This window comes from Pristiophorus japonicus, chromosome 3 (assembly GCF_044704955.1).
Source record: "Pristiophorus japonicus isolate sPriJap1 chromosome 3, sPriJap1.hap1, whole genome shotgun sequence".
NCBI classification, from domain to species: domain Eukaryota; kingdom Metazoa; phylum Chordata; class Chondrichthyes; family Pristiophoridae; genus Pristiophorus; species Pristiophorus japonicus.
Genome location: NC_091979.1, coordinates 193,625,795 through 193,642,343, shown reverse-complemented (window position 1 = coordinate 193,642,343; position 16,549 = coordinate 193,625,795). Strand labels below are relative to the sequence as shown.

At 45.8% G+C, this 16,549-nt stretch overlaps 1 protein-coding gene across 6 annotated transcripts in view; it reads right to left on the bottom strand.

Annotated features, from left to right (window-relative positions):
• nbeal1 (neurobeachin-like 1) overlaps window positions 1-16,549 on the bottom strand; it is a 503,417-nt gene that overhangs the window by 281,783 nt on the left and 205,085 nt on the right. For all 6 annotated transcript variants that reach the window (XR_011592710.1, XM_070876167.1, XM_070876168.1 and 3 more), the window contains exons 8-9: window positions 7,157-7,463; window positions 4,538-4,644 (exon numbers count right to left, since the gene is read on the bottom strand). Coding sequence is in view for 5 of the 6 variants with exons in the window: in XM_070876167.1 (XP_070732268.1) it covers window positions 4,538-4,644; window positions 7,157-7,463 (414 nt within the window). In the remaining variant the exon portion in view is untranslated. The remainder of the gene's footprint in view (window positions 1-4,537; window positions 4,645-7,156; window positions 7,464-16,549) is intronic.

Below are 16,549 nucleotides of genomic sequence, written 5' to 3'. Positions count from 1 at the left end.
GGGAGGGAGGGAGAGAGAGAGGGGGGAGGGAGGGAGAGAGAGAGGGGGGGACAGCGAGAGGGAGGGGGAGCGAGAGCGAGGGGGGGAGCGAGAGGGAGGGGGGGAGAGAGAGGGAGAGGGGAGAGAGAGGGAGGGGTGGAGGGAGGGGGTGAAGAGAGGGGGGGAGGGAGGGAGAGAGGGGGGGAGGGAGGGAGAGAGAGAGATGGGAGCGGGAGAGAGAGAGGGGGAGAGAGAGAGGGGGGAGGGAGAGAGAGAGGGGGAGAGGGAGAGAGAGAGGGGGAGAGGGAGAGAGAGGGGGAGAGAGAGGGGGAGAGGGAGAGAGAGGGGGGGAGGGAGAGAGAGAGAGGGGGGAGGGAGAGAGAGAGGGGAGAGGGAGAGAGAGAGGGGAGAGGGAGAGAGAGAGGGGGGGGGGAGGGAGAGAGAGAGGGGGGAGGGAGAGAGAGAGGGGGGGAGGGAGAGAGAGAGGGGGGGAGGGAGAGAGAGAGGGGGGAGGGAGAGAGAGAGAGGGGGGGAAGGAGAGAGAGAGGGGGAGGGAGAGAGAGAGAGGGGAGGGAGGGAGGAGAGAGAGAGGGGGGGAGGGAGGGGGAGAGAGAGAGGGGGGAAGGGGGGGAGGGAGGGAGAGAGGGGGGAAGGGGGGGAGGGAGGGAAAGAGAGGGAGGGGAGGTCAGGTTCGGGGAGGGGGAGGTCAGGTCGGGGAGGGGGAGGTCAGGTCGGATCCAGCCGGGGGTGGCGGGGGGGAGCGGGAGCAGGAGCGCGGATCGGGTCCAGTCGGGGGGGCGGGGGGGGTCGGGTCGGGGACAGGGGCGGGCGTGGGGAGCGGGTGTCGGGTCTGGTCTGGGGGGGGGGGTGGGGAGCAGGAGCTGGCCGTGGGAGGAGCCTTATTCACGCAGCCCCAGTGAGGCCATTCGGCCAGGGCTAGGGGCTGCATGCTTCGGGCGCCTGGAGCTACTGCACTTGCGGGCCCACTGTAGCGCGCATGTGCAGAGGTCCCGGTACTGTTTTCAGCGCAGGGACCTGGCTCCGCCCCCCCCCCCCCCACAGCTCATGCTGGCTGCGCCGAGGGCCAGAGGACCTGCAGGGAGGTGGAGAATACGGAGGATTTTTTTAGGCACACTTTGTGGCGCGAAAAACGGGCATCCAGGTCGGGACTGCGCCGTTCTAGGCGCGTGTGGAAACTTGGGCCCTAATAGTCTACACAAACAATAGTTTAAAAGTAAGGGACTTTTCAGCAACTCTCTAAGATAATATAAATTACTAAATCTTGGCACATAATCATGTGATTGAATCAAAATGGTCAGCATTTGCTAGTAAAGCAGGTACAAGGGTACTCTCTATTCTACTCAATTTCCCATAATCCAACTGTTGTAAAGGAAGATGTTTGCACAATTACCAGAATACCTCAGTTGTGAACATGCTTCATTGCTTTAAAGGTCCTGGCTAGAATGAGCCCAGTTGATATTTTCCTGAGAATACACACTGCTGTGGCATCACAACTTTGAAATGCTGTCCACTGTCCATCAGTTCCTGTTTCTACCACCACACCTAGGTGGTAAAGTTCACAAAACAGCAGCCTCTGTGCTGCCTCTACCCAGGACTTTAAAGCAGGAAACACTGCAACTAGGCAGATTATCTCCCACTATAATATTCAGGATGACATGACAATTCATCAAAATACAGCTTCCTTTGAAGGTGCATAGAAGCTGCAGCCCTGTAAAATAATGAGTCTCACCAGTGACAAGTAGAAGAACAAAGCACCTCATTTACCTGTAGCACTTGTGGGTCTTTCACACTTGGAAAGGAATGATAGTAACTTCTCATCACTAGTGAGAATCTTTAATTTAAATATCATACTCCCAATAATTGCAAGATTTAAAAGCTGCACTTGCAGAAAATTAGACTGGCAAAAAGACTAGAATTCCATGCCACAGTGTTAATGAAGCTTTCTTTGCAGATTAATATCTGTTTTGCTGTTATGTGCAGCAAGTTATTCTTTGAAATTACACACATCATTCTTTCATTTAGGCAAAGGCTTGTAATTCCGCATATTGTTCCTTTGCTATACTGTCCCAAAAGAGCAAGTTATTGTTATTTCTTTTGATGACTCCTGTTGGTTATGTCAAGAGGGAAAACAGTAAACATCACTTCCCTCCAAGGACTAATCCTATACTCCTACTTCACTAACCATAATCGTCTGGAAAGGGGGAGAAGATACAAGAATGGGAGGAAAAAGAGAGAAAGGGAGCAAAGGAGAGAGGAGAGCAGAGAAGAGAGAAGGGGAGTAAGGGAGCGAGAAGAAGGGGAGGGGGAGAAGGAGACAAGAAAGAGAACAGAGGGAAAAAGCTAGGGAAGTTCTGCTCAACTTTTCTCATTTACATGGCTGGGATCATCAAAAGAAGTAACTACAGCATGTCTCCTGCCAATACAGGCCAGAGCATATGTTCCACTAGAACTCTTCATAATGGAACAAAGACTGGAACAAATTGGATAAGAGGTAAGCCATTTAGGACCGAGATGAGGAGAAACTTCTTCACCCAGAGAGTGGTGAACCTGTGGAATTCTCTACCACAGAAAGTTGTTGAGGCCAATTCACTAAATATATTCAAAAAGGAGTTAGATGTAGTCCTTACTACTCGGGGGATCAAGGGGTATGGCAAGAAAGCAGGAATGGGGTACTGAAGTTGCATGTTCAGCCATGAACTCATTGAATGGCGGTGCAGGCTCGAAGGGCCGGGTGGCCTACTCCTGCACCTATTTTCTATGTTTCTAACTTCATTGTGATTTTACAACACTAATTTGCAAATTCTTAAATACACCGTAATGTAAAAAGCTTTATAGTTTTGTTAAAACTATTGCACAAACAGAATGAATATGACCAGGACATATGGATAACCCACCAGCACATGCAGCATGAATATACATCCTTGATGTACTCTGCTGACTCTTCATTAGTCTTAAATCACCAGCACGACATGCTACGGCAGTTGTGTAAAAACACTTCTGTTTCAGGGCGAGAATCTAAGCTGGTCAGTGTGATGTACAAAACCTATGTGACCATCCAAAATGTCTCATTCTTACAGATACACTCTGAAGTGGGTCTATTCTACATAGACACATAGCTCACTGACCACAGGAGTGTCAAAGCACCATGACAAAATACCAGGAAATATTAGCCCTATATTTCAGTTTCCGACTGTACTTTAAGCTCATCAATTGAAAGCTGCAGAGTCCCCTTTCCAAGATCTAAATAGGCTGCGAGAGAGGAATTGTTTACATTTCAAGGCGGTAACAGAGGTAAGCTTTTAAATACTGAATGTCAACTCCATCTTCATAGTTTGCTGAAATTATTTTCTCCAAAATGAACTCCCACATGTTACCAGTAGAATGAAAAAGAGGCAACTAAACAGCCTGTTCAGAATAGGTCAGCTATGCAGTTGTTTAAAATGCATTTGGCGTTGAATTCTTTAGCACTCAAAGGATTAACGTACAACAAATGATTTAACAGGGTCACCCATCAAAGCTCACACACTCGACCTTTTCAATCATCCAATTGTACAGACTGAAAAGCCAAACACCACAGCCTCAAGGTGTAGCACCTGTGTAACAAGTTCCCTTCCAGGTTTTAACGATGTTTGTTTTAGTGTACTCAAGTTACATCCTATTAAACAGGCATCAACATCCTTATAGGGATCTCTGGACTGGTTCAGTGTCTCCAACAGCCGAATTGAATATCTGCTGCAGTGCGACCTATTGCAGTGTGACTATTAATGTGTATTTTTTTAACGCAGCATAGCTATTGCTGACGTGCAATTATTATACCAGTCACATCTCTTCACAAATTCTTGGTGAAATTGTGCACCAACCATTTTATCAAGGCAATATACATAAAAATGTAAAAAGATTTAAGGGCTGCTCCAATGATTATGATTACAGGACATGATTACACTGCACTCTCAGCCACTTCAAATAGGGGAGAGGTATAGAGCAGAACTAAACACTCCGCCACAGTGAAAGAGACAAATTTACCCTAGGTCTTGATGCGTAAACTTTAGCGACCTTTTGTTGGGCAGCATTAGCAGAGGCCTCCGTGCAGCTTTACTGCCCACACTCTAATAGTGTGTGCTGCAAGGAAAGCAAAGGGAGAAACGATGGGATGTGCAATAAGATTGCATCTAATTAGGAATTTATTTACTTGCACCAAATAAAATGGTTGAGTTAGGAGTAGAGAAGTACAATATTGATTTTCAGTTGATTTGAAAGTCTACACTATTTATGTCCACTTGTGTAATATATGCACCCTGCAACGGGTTAATGTTGCAATATCCTTATCCTAATACTTGTGAATTCAAACTGGACCGCAAACCTCAGGAGTCACAATCAGATCACTCCAGTGGATTTGCGACAGAAGTCATTTCAAGCAGAAAGCAAGTTCTCATTTTTGTTTTCTATCCATTTCAGCACAAGCCTATAAAAAGCCCAGGGAAAGGGGTATTAATCGAATTAAGGCAAATAATCACTCTGGTGTCAGTTGAGAGTCTACCTTGCTGTTCTGTATGAGTCGAGTGAGATGTTCAAAGCAGTTGCTATTCAGGAAGATTGCCTGAAGGACAGGTCTGTCAGGACAGTTTAACATCTCTGGAATAGTGTCTGCAAGGCAGGGGTGGGGGGGGGGGGAGAAAAAAAAAACATTTATAGTTTTCCACAAAGAGATCAGATGGAAAGGTGTCTCTAAATACCTTACTATCCTCTTAGCAACCTTTGTTCCAGACCAATTTACCCCAGCAAATACGTCTAAATTACACCCTCAGAAGACCTATTCCAATGCTCTCCTGGCTGGTCTCCCACTTTGTACCCTTCGTAACCTTAAGCTCATCCAAAGCTCTGCTACCCGTATCATAAGAACATCAAATTAGGAGCAGGAGTAGGCAATACGGCCCCTCAAGCCTGCTCTGCCATTCAATATCATGGCTGATCTTCGACCTCAACTCCACTTTGCCACCTGATCTCCAGATTTCTCGATTCCCCTAGAGTTCAAAAATCTATCTCTCTTAGCCTTGAATATACTCAATGATTCAGCATCCACAGTCCTTTTAGGATAGGGAATTCCAAAGATTCACAACCCTGAGAGAAGCAATTCCTCCTCATATCAGTCTTAAGTGGCTGACCCCTTATTCTGAGACTATGCCCCCTAGATCTAGACTCTCCAGCCAGGGAAAACAACCTCTCAGCATCTACCCTGTCAATCCCCCTCAGAAATAGCTGAGGCCCAAGCACTGATCCTTGCAGTACCCCATTAGTTACAGCCTGCCAACCTGAAAAAGATCTGTTTATCCCTACTCTGTTTTCTGTCTGTTAACCAATCCTCCATCCATACTAATACATTACCTCCAATCCCATAAGCCCTTATCTTGTGTAATAACCTTTTATGTGGTACCTTATTGAATGCCTTTTGGAAATCCAAATATACTACATCTACTGGTTCATCTTATCTACCCTGCTAGTTACATCCTCAAAAAACTCGAATAAATTTGTCAAACACGATTTCCCTTTTATAAAACCATGTTGACTCTGCCTAATCATATGATGATTTTCTAAGTGCCCTGTTACCACTTCCTTAATAACGGATTCCAACATTTTCCTGATGACTGATGTCACTGTCCCTCCTTTCTTAGGGTTACATTTGCTACCTTCCAATTCACTGGGACCATTCTAAACACTAGGGAATTTTGGAAGGTCACAACCAATACACGCACTATCTCTGCAGCCACCTCTTCTAGAATCCTAAGATTAGATCCATTAGGCCCAGGAGATTTGTCGAATTTTAGTCCCATTAATTTCTGAAGTACTTTTTCTCTATCAATCTGAATTACTTTAAGTTCTTCACTCTCATTAGACCTTTGGTTCCCCACTATTTTTTGGCATGCTTTTTGTGTCTTCTACTGTGGAGGCAGATACAAAAGTCTCTGCCATTCCCTTATTCCCCATTATAATTTCTCCTGTCTCAGCCTCTAAGGGATCAATACTTAATTTTGCTACCCACTTCCTTTTTACATACTTGTAGAACCCTTACAATCTGTTTTTATATTTCTTGTTAGTTTACTCATATTCTATTTTCTCCCTTATCAATTTTTTGGTCAACCTTCACTGATTTCTAAAGATCTCCCAATCCTCAGGCTTGCTGCTATTTTTCACAACATTATAAACCTCTTCTTTTAATGAAATACTATCCTTAACTTCTTTAGTTAGCCACGAATGGATCACTTCCCATGAAGTTTTTATTTCTCAATAGAATGTATATTCGTTTTGGAATATTTATTTAAATATTTGCCACTGCTTATCTACCGTCATACCTTTTAATCTAATTTCCCAATCTACCTTTGCCAACTCTCCCCCCTCATACCTATGTAATTAGCTTTAATTAAGTTTAAGACTCTTGTGTCAAATTTAAGTAGTTCACTCCCGAACTCAATTTGAAATTGTATCATCAATATGATCACTCTTCCCCAGATGATCTTTCATTATGAGATTACTAATTAACCCTGTCTCAATACACAATACAATATCTAAAGTTCCCTGGTTGTATTGTTCTAGGAAACTGTCTCGAATGCATTCCATGAACTTGTTCCCCACTCTACCGTTGCAAATAGGAAGATTGAAGTCCCTAAAGTATCCTAACTTACACCAAGTTCCATTCACCCATCACCCCTATACTCGCTGACCTACATAGGCTTCTGGTTAAGCAACAGTTCGATTTTAAAATTCTTATCCTTGTTTTCAATCCCTCCATAACCTCACCCCTCCCTATCTCGGTAACCTCCTTCAGCCCCACAACTGCCGAGATCCCTGTGCTCCTCCAATTCTAGCCTCTTGTGTAACCCCGATTTTTAGCACTCCACCATTTGCGGCCATGCCTTCAGCTGCCAAGGTCCTAAAGTCTGGAATTCCCTCCTTAAACCTCTCCACCTCACTCTTGTCCTTCAAGATGCTCCTTAAAACCTACCTCTGACTATCTTTTACTATGTTAAAGGCGTTATATAAACAGAAGCAGTTGTTGTAAAGTACCATACAACAGTTCCATTTCCATGCATTAATATATTAATAGCTGTCCTACCTATAAGCAAAATTCATTTGTAGCAGGCACTGTACTATGTATACTCACTCAGCATTTGTATTTGTAGTGCAATGAAACTGCTCTCCCAATTCCGAGATTTGCGATTGACCAGCAACGCGGTGTGATCAGAGTTGAGCAGCTTGAAGTAATTCTCTAGGATTGTGCTGATCTCTACCTGCCGCTGATCAGAGCTGCTGGTCAGCAGCACGTGAACCACCTCAGTCAGGCACTTCAGTGTTAGCTCCAATTTATGGCTTACGTCCTCTGGGTCCTTGTCATCCACCAAATCACAGTCTGCTAGCACCCACATCAAGACTTCCATTGTAGCCGGGGAGATTGCCTGCAGTGCATTCCGCTGAAATTACAACATATGGTCATTCTCAATGAATTTTGTATCTATGATCCGACTACAATTATACCAATTTTCCTTTGCTTTGGAACAGCTTTCCATTTACGGGTGTGACTACCCATTTTGAAGTTGGCCATTGTATCCACACAAATGGGCAGTGAACATGGTATGTGCAACTGACCTTACCTTGTAAGCTTGAAATTATATTTTTGGCTTCATGTTAACATGGCCACAAAATCATTGGACAAAGATACCTTGGTTGGCATCCATTTCAATTTCTAAAACTTAGACCATCTTTGAGTCCTCTTTTTTAAAAAAAAGAACTTAATTTTACTTGTTCTAAATTACAAGTTTCAGAATTTCAAGTTTCAAAGTTGCAGTCTCAACCAGGGTATCAAAATACTTGCATTTATAGAACACCTTACCATGTCCTCAGGACATTCTAAAGTGCTTTACAACCAATTAAGTACTTTTGTAATGTAGGAAACGTGGCAGCCAATTTGTGCACAGCAAGGTCCCTCAAACAGCAACGTCCCACAAACCATGACCAGGTGGTCTGTTTTGTGATGTTGGTTGAGGGACAAATATTGGCCAGGTCTCCAACAAAGTGGAGGCCTGAAGTGAGAGAAAGATCAAATTTCCAATGACAACATTTTTTCTTGTCTTCTGTCCAGAAGTGTATTTAAGTTTTGACAAGTTTGGCCTTTATGGAGTTACTTTCCAAATGAAAAATAAGTGTTTAGCACAAAAGAACAAACTAAGCTTCCTGCATGTAGATCTGTGAAAGGAGAAGAATTTAGAGTTCAATTTAAGATCGGAAAACCAATTATGTCAAGAATGTCAACATTCAAAGGACTATGGGCTCAATTTTTCCCAATGCCAGTTTTTGGCGTATTGCCCGCTTTTTTTTTACCCCAAGTACTCCAAAGAAAAAAGTAGCAAGTTTCCCTGTTCTATTTTTTGAAATTGGCACCGCGTAGCCTGTCCTGTATGCCTCGGGGGGAGGGGGCAGGGGGAGCCTAATGTTTGTGCCGAAAAAACGATTGTTTCCATCTTCTGCGCATGCGCGGGGAAAAAAGGGACGTTTTTGACGTGATTCTTATGGGCACACATGCCCAGTACAGCTCCCGGTCTGCATTTGGCCATTTTTAAAGAGCCAGTTGTGTGTGAGAACTTTAAATCTCATTGGAAACTTATGTCACATACCACTAAACGGCTAAATACTTCAGAATCTTTAGGGGTGTTATGTATTTAATCCCTTGTAACCTACATCACATCTGTCCACCAGAGGGCCTACCTGTTGGAGTCCCAAGGGATCCCAGCATCCCTTGGGAGCACAGTATATAAGCAGGCCACCCACGAGGAACCTGCACTCTGGAACCTTAATAAAGGAGCTAAGGTCACACTTGCTCATTTCACAAATTACTCAGTCTGACCATTTAATATGAGTGTAACAATTGGCGACGAGGTAATGAACAACCGCGCGAAAATGCAAAGAACAGTCGGCATCCTGGAGAAGTTCTCAGAGGGGTACGATTGGGAGGCCTTCATGGAGAGACTCGACCAATAGTTTGTGGCCAACGAACTGGACGGGGACGAGAACACGACCAAACAAAGGGCGATCCTCCTAACTGTCTGTAGGGCAACAACCTATGGCCTCATGAAGAATCTCCTGGCCCCTGCAAAACCAACAGAGAAATCCTACGAAGAACTGTGTACACTGGTCCAGGAGCACCTAAATCCTAAGGAATGCATTTTGATGGCGAGATATCGGTTCTACATGTGTCAATGATCGAAGGGCCAGGAAGTGGCAAGCTACGTCGCCGAACTAAGGCGCCTTGCAGGACATTGTGAGTTTGAGGAATTCCCAGAACAAATGCTTTGAGACTTTTTTGTACTGGGCATCGGATATGAGACAATCCTTCGCAAGCTGTTGACTGTAGAAACTCTGAATCTGAGTAAAGCCATAATGATAGCCCAGGCATTTATGTCCACCAGCGACAACACCAAACAGATTTTTCAGAACAAAAAAGTTCTGGCCAGTACTGTGCATAAAGTAACGTCGCTTTTGAGCAGAAATGTACATGGCAGAATGTACACACCGGCTGCTGTGGCCCGACCTCAATTGACCCAGAGTCTGCCATCATCTGTTAATGTGAGGCAGTTAACAGTTGGCGCTGCGGGAGTGATCATCGGCCCTATCAATGCCGCTTTAAGCACTATGCGTGCAATAGCTGCAGAACAATGGGACACCTCCAACGTTTGTGCAGGCGAGCTGCAAACTCTGCAAACCACCACGTTGCAGAGGAAGATTGATCCACAGTGGATCAGACGGAATTGGAAACTCATACTGAGGAGGCAGAGGTGTACGGGGTACACACGTTCACAACGAAGTGCCCACCAATAATGTTGAAAGTTGAACTGAACGGTATTCCAGTGCCTATGGAGCTGGACATGGGGGCAAGTCAGTCCATAATGAGTAAAACGGCCTTCGACAGGCTGTGGGGGAAGGCGGCACACAGGCCCAAGCTCAGCCCCATTCACACCAAACTAAGGACTTACACCAAGGAAATAATCCCTGTAATTGGCAGTGCTGAAGTTGAAGTCTTCTATGATGGAGCAGTACACAAACTCCTGCTGTTGTTTGGCAGAAGCTGGCTGGGGAAAATCCGCTGGAACTGGGACGACGACCAAGTGCTTTCGCCTGTCGACGACACCGCATGTACCCAGGTTCTAACAAGTTGCCTTCGTTATTCGAGCCAGGCATTGGAAGCTTTTCGGGGGTGAAAGTGCAGATCCATTTGTTTCCCGGTATGCGACCCATCCACCATAAGGCTCGGGTCGTACCGTACATGTTGCGTGAAAAAGTGGAAATCGAGCTGGACAGGCTGCAACGTGAAGGCAGCATTGCGCCAGCGGAATTCGACGACTGGGCCAGTCCGATTGTTCCAGTACTCAAGGAGGATGGTACGGTTAAAGTTTGCGGAGACTATAAAGTAACGATTAACCGTTTCTCACTGCAGAACCAATACTGCCTATGCAAGGCAGATGACCTATTCACGACCCTGGCTGGGGGAAGACGTTCACCAAGCTGGACCTGACCTCTGCCTACATGACGCAGGAGCTGGAGGAGTCTTCAAAAGGCCTCACCTGCATCAACACGCACAAAGGTCTGTTTATCTACAACCGGTACCCGTTCGGGATTCGGTCGGCCGCAGCAACCTTCCAGCTGAACGTGGAGAGCCTGCTCAAGTCGGTAACGATATAGGTAAAATACGTGATGAGGTCCTACAAGACAAATTTAGGGAGCTAGGAGCTAAATTAAAAAGTAGGACCTCAAAAGTAGTAATCTCAGGATTGCTACCAGTGCCACGCGCTAGTCAGAGTAGGAATCGCAGGATAGCTCAGATGAACACATGGCTTCAGGAGTGGTGCAGAAGGGTGGGATTCAAATTCCTGGGACATTGGAACCGGTTCTGGGGGAGATGGGACCAGTCTCCACCTGGGCGGGACCGGAACCAATGTCCTAGGGGGAGTGTTTGCTAGTGCTGTTGGGGAAGAGTTAAACTAACATGGCAGGGGGATAGGAACCTATGCAGGGAGAAAGAGGGAAGTAGAATGGGGGCAGAAGCAAAAGATAGAAAGAAGAAAAGTAAAAGTGGAGGGCAAAGAAACCTAAGGCAACAAGCAAAAAGGGCCACATTACAGCAAAATTCCAAAGGGCCAAAGTGTGTTAGAAAGACAAGCCTGAAGTCTCTGTGCCTCAATGCGAGGAGTATTCGGAATAAGGTGGACAAATTAACTGCGCAGATAGCAGTTAACGGGTATGATGTAATTGGCATCACGGAGACACAGCTCCAAGGCTGGGAACTCAACATACTGGGGTATTCAACATTTAGGAAGGATAGACAGAAAGGAAAAGGAAGTGGGGTGGCATTGCTGGTTAAAGAGGAAATTAATGCAATAGTAAGAAAGGACTTTAGCTTGGATGATGTGGAATCGGTATGGGTGGAGCTACGGAATACCAAGGGGCAGAAAACGCTTGTGGGAGTTGTGTACAGACCACCAAACAGTAGTCGTAAGGTTGGGGACAGCATCAAACAAGAAATTAGGGATGCATGCAATAAAGGTACAGCAGTTATCATGGGTCACATTAATCTACATATTGATTGTGCTAATCAAACTGGTAGCAATGCAGTGGAGGAGGATTTCCTGGAGTGTATTAGGGATGGTTTTCTAGACCAATATGTCGAGGAACTAACCAGGGAGCTGGCCATCATAGACTGGGTGATGTGTAATGAGAAAGGACTAATTAGCAATCTTGTTGTGCAAGACCCCTGGGGGAAGAGTGACCATAACATGGTAGAATTCTTTATTAGGATGGAGAGTGACACAGTTAATTCAGAAACTAGTGTCCTGAACTTAAGGAAAGGTAACTTCGATGGTTTGAGGCGTGAATTGGCTAGAATTGACTGGCAAATGATTCTTAAAGGGTTTACGGTGGATAGGCAATGGCAAACATTTAATGGATGAACTTCAGCAATTGTACATCCCTGTCTGGAGTAAAAATAAAATGGAGAAGGTGGCTCAACCATGGCTAACAAGGGAAATTATGGATAGTGTTAAATCCAAGGAAGAGGCATATAAATTGGCCAGAAAAAGCAGCAAACCTGATGATTGGGAAAAATTTAGAATTCAGCAGAGGAGGACAAAAGGTTTACTTAAGAGGGGGAAAATAGAGTACGAGAAGAAGCTTGCAGGGAACATAAAAAGTGACTGCAAAAGCTTCTATAGATATATGAAGAGAAAAAGATTCATGAAGACGAACGTAGGTCCCTTGCAGTCTGATACAGGTGAATTTATAATGGGGAACAAAGAATTGGCAGACCAATTGAACAAATACTTTGGTTCTGTCTTCACGAAGGAAGACACAAATAACCTTCCGGAAGTACTAGGGGACCGAGGGTCTAGTGAGAAGAAGGAACTGAAGGATATCCTTATTCGGCGGGAAATTGTGTTAGGGAAATTGATGGGATTGAAGGCCGATAAATCCCCGGGGCCTAACAGTCTGCATCCCAGAGTATTTAAGGAAGTGGCCCTAGAAATAGTGATTGCATTGGTGATCATTTTCCAACAGTCTATCGACTCTGGATCAGATCCTATGGACTGGAGGGTAGCTAATGTAACACCACTTTTTAAAAAGGGAGGGAGAGAGAAAGCGGGTAATTATAGACCGGTTAGCCTGACATCAGTGATGGGGAAAATGTTGGAATCAATTATTAAGGATGAAATAGCAGCGCATTTGGAAAGCCGTGACAGGATCGGTCCAAGTCAGCATGGATTTATGAAGGGGAAATCATGCTTGACAAATCTTCTAGAATTTTTTGAGGATGTAACTAGTAGAGTGGACAAAGGAGAACCAGTGAATGTGGTGTATTTGGACTTTCAAAAGGCTTTTGACAAGGTCCCACACAAAAGATTGGTGTACAAAATCAAAACACATGGTATTGGGGGTAATATACTGACGTGGATAGAGAACTGGTTGGCAGACAGGAAGCAGAGTGTCGGGATAAACGGGTCCTTTTCAGAATGGCAGGCAGTGACTAGTGGAGTGCCGCAGGGCTCAGTGCTGGGACCCCAGCTTTTTACAATATACATCAATGATTTGGATGAAGGAATTGAGTGTAATATCTCCAAGTTTGCAGATAACACTAAACTGGGTGGCGGTGTGAGCTGTGAAGGGAACGCTAGGAGGCTGCAGGGTGATTTGCACAGGTTAGGTGAGTGGGCAAATGCATGGCAGATGCAGTATAATGTGGATAAATGTGAGGTTATCCAATTTGGGGGCAAAAACACGAAGACAGAATATTATCTGAATGGTGGCAGATTAGGAAAAGGGGAGGTGCAACGAGGCCTGGGTGTCATGGTTCATCAGTCATTGAAAGTTGGCATACAGGTACAGCAGGTGGTGAAGAAGGCAAACGGTATGTTGGCCTTCATAGCTTGGGGATTTGAGTACAGGAGCAGGGAGGTCTTGCTGCACTTGTACAGGGCCTTGGTGAGGCCTCACCTGGAATATTGTGTTGAGTTTTGGTCTCCTAATCTGAGGAAGGATGTTCTTGCTATTGAGGGAGTGCAGCGAAGGTTCACCAGACTGATTCCCGGGATGGCTGGACTGACATATGAGGAGAGACTGGATCAACTGGGCTTTTATACATTGGAGTTTGGAAGGATGCGAGTGTATCTCTTAGAAACATACAAGATTCTGATGGGACGGGCAGGTTAGATGCGAGTAGATTGTTCCCGATGTTGGGGAATTCCAGAACCAGGGAACACAGTCTTAGGATAAGGGGTAGGCCATTTAGGACTGAGATGAGGAGAAACTTCTTCACTCAGAGAATTGTTAATCTGTGGAATTCCCTGCCGCAGAGAGTTGTTGATGCCAGTTCATTGGATATATTCAAGAGGGAGTTAGATATGGCCCTTACGGCTAAGGGGATCAAGGGGTATGGAGAGAAAGCAGGAAAGGGATACTAAGGGAATGATCAGCCATGATCTTATTGAATGGTGGTGCAGGCTCGAAGGGCCGAATGGCCTACTCCTGCACCTATTTTCTATGTTTCTATGTTTCTCCTTGAAGAATCTGGAGGAGGTCCTTAGTCGGTTGGATCGCGTGGGGCTCAGGTGTGTTTTCCTGGAAAGAGAATCGCAGCAGATGGCATCAGACCCACCGACGCCAAGACGGAGGCCATCAAGAACGTGCCATGACCACAGAACGTGTCGGAGCTGCGGTCGTTCCTGGGGCTCCTTAACTACTTCGGTAATTTCCTACCTGAGTTAAGCACCCTGCTAGAACCCCTACATGTGCTAGTACGCAAGGGAGATGACTGGGCATGGGGGAATTCACAAGATGCTGCCTTTAAGAAAGCCAGAAACTTATTGTGTTCTACCAAACTGCTTGTCCTGTATAACATGTAAATGATTGGTGTTAGCTAGCGATGCGTCATCATACGGGATCGGGTGTGTGTTACAACAGGCTAATGAATCGGGAATTTTGCAACCAGTTGCGTATGCATCCGGGAGTTTGTCCAAGGCCGAAAGGGCCTACAGCACGGTTGAAGAAGAGGCTCTGGCATGTGTTTACGGGGTAAAAAAAATGCACCAGTACTTATTAGGCCTCAAGTTCGAGCTTGAAACTGACCACAAGCCGCTCATCGCTATTCTCGGAGAGCAAAGGGATTAATACCAATGCCTCTGCCCGCATCCAAAGATGGGCGCCCACGCTCACTATGTAATCTGCCACAGAACAGGCACAGAGAACTGTGCAGATGCTCTCAGTCGGCTACCACTGCCCACCACCAGGGTGGAAATGGCACAGCCAGCGGACTTGCTCATGGTCATGGAGGCATTTGCGAACGAGAAATCCCCCGTTAGGGCCCACCAGATCAGAACCTGGAGTAGCCAGGATCCTTTACTGTCCTTGGTTAAAAAAAACTGTGTCCTCCATGGGAGCTGGTCCAGTGTCCTAGTGGAGATGCAGGAAGCGATTAAGCTGTTCCACAGACGCAAAGATAAACTGTCCCTGCAGGCGGACTGTCTTTTGTGGGGCAATCGCGTAGACTTGCCCAAGAAAGGCAGACACATTTATCTGCGAACCGCACAACACCCACCCAGGCATTGTAATGATGAAAGCCATAGCCAGATCCCACGTGTGGTAGCCTGGCATCGACTCAGATTTAGATTCATGTGTGCACCAGTGCAACACTTGCTCTCAGTTGAGCAATGCACCCAGAGAGGCACCACTAAGTTTGTGGTCATAGCCATCGAAACCGTGGTCGAGGATCCATGTAGACTATGCGAGCCCATAACTAGATAAATGTTTTTGATTGTCGTGGGCGCTTACTCAAAATGGATTGAATGTGCAATAATGTCTGTAAACACATCCACGGCCACCACTGAAAGCCTATGAGCCATGTTTGCCATGCACGGCTTGCCTGATGTCCTAGTCAGCGACAATGGGCCGTGCTTCACCAGTGCTGAATTCAACATGTCACATCTGCCCCGTTCAAGCCCACATCCAACAGCCAGGCAGAACGGGCAGTTCAGACCATCAAGCAAAGCTTGAAACGAGTGTCGGAAGGCTCCCTGCAGACCCGGTTGTCCCGAGTACTGCTCAGCTGCCACACCAGACCCCACTCACTTACCGGGGTTCCCCTAGCTGAGCTGCTCATGAAAAGGGCACTTAAAACAAGGCTCTCTCTTGTCCACCCTGATCTACATGATCACGTGGAGTACAAGCGGCATCAACAAATGTGTATCATGACCGCGCAAATTTGTAACGCGATATTGAGATCAATGACCCTGTGTTTGTGTTCAGTTATGGACATGGTCCCAAATGGCTTGCTGGCACAGTCACAGCCAAAGAGGGGAGTAGGGTATTTCAGGTCAAACTGACCAATGGACAAATGCACAGAAAACACTTGGACCAAATCAAATTGCGGTTCACCAACAGCTACAAACAACCTGAAGAGGACACCGCCAACTTTGACCTTCCAACACACACACACACACACACACACACACACGTGGCAACTGACATCACAGTTGACCACGAAACCGAACTCATCATCCCTAGCAGCCCGGCTGCCCAACAGCCCAGTGAAGAACTGACCAACCCACCCACACCAGCATTTGTACCGAGACGATCGACAAGGGAGTGCAAAGCCCCAGATCGTCTCATCTTGTAAATAAATGTACTTTGACTTCACGGGGGAGTGATGTTATGTATTTAACCCCTTGTAACCTGCATCACACCTGTCCACCAGATTACACACAGTACTCAGTCTGACCATTTATTATGAGTGTAACAAGAGGAATATAGAAAGTTAAGAGGCAAAATTAAAAAGGATATTAGGAATGCTAAGAGAGCACATGAAATTATTGGCTAGCAAAATTGAAGAAAACCTCTAAGATGTTCTATAAATATAAGAGTAAGAGGGTAACTAAAGAAAGGGTGGGGCCTATTAGAGACCATGAGGGTAATCTTTGTGTGGAGGTGGAAGATGTTGGTAAGGTTCTTCACGAATACTTTG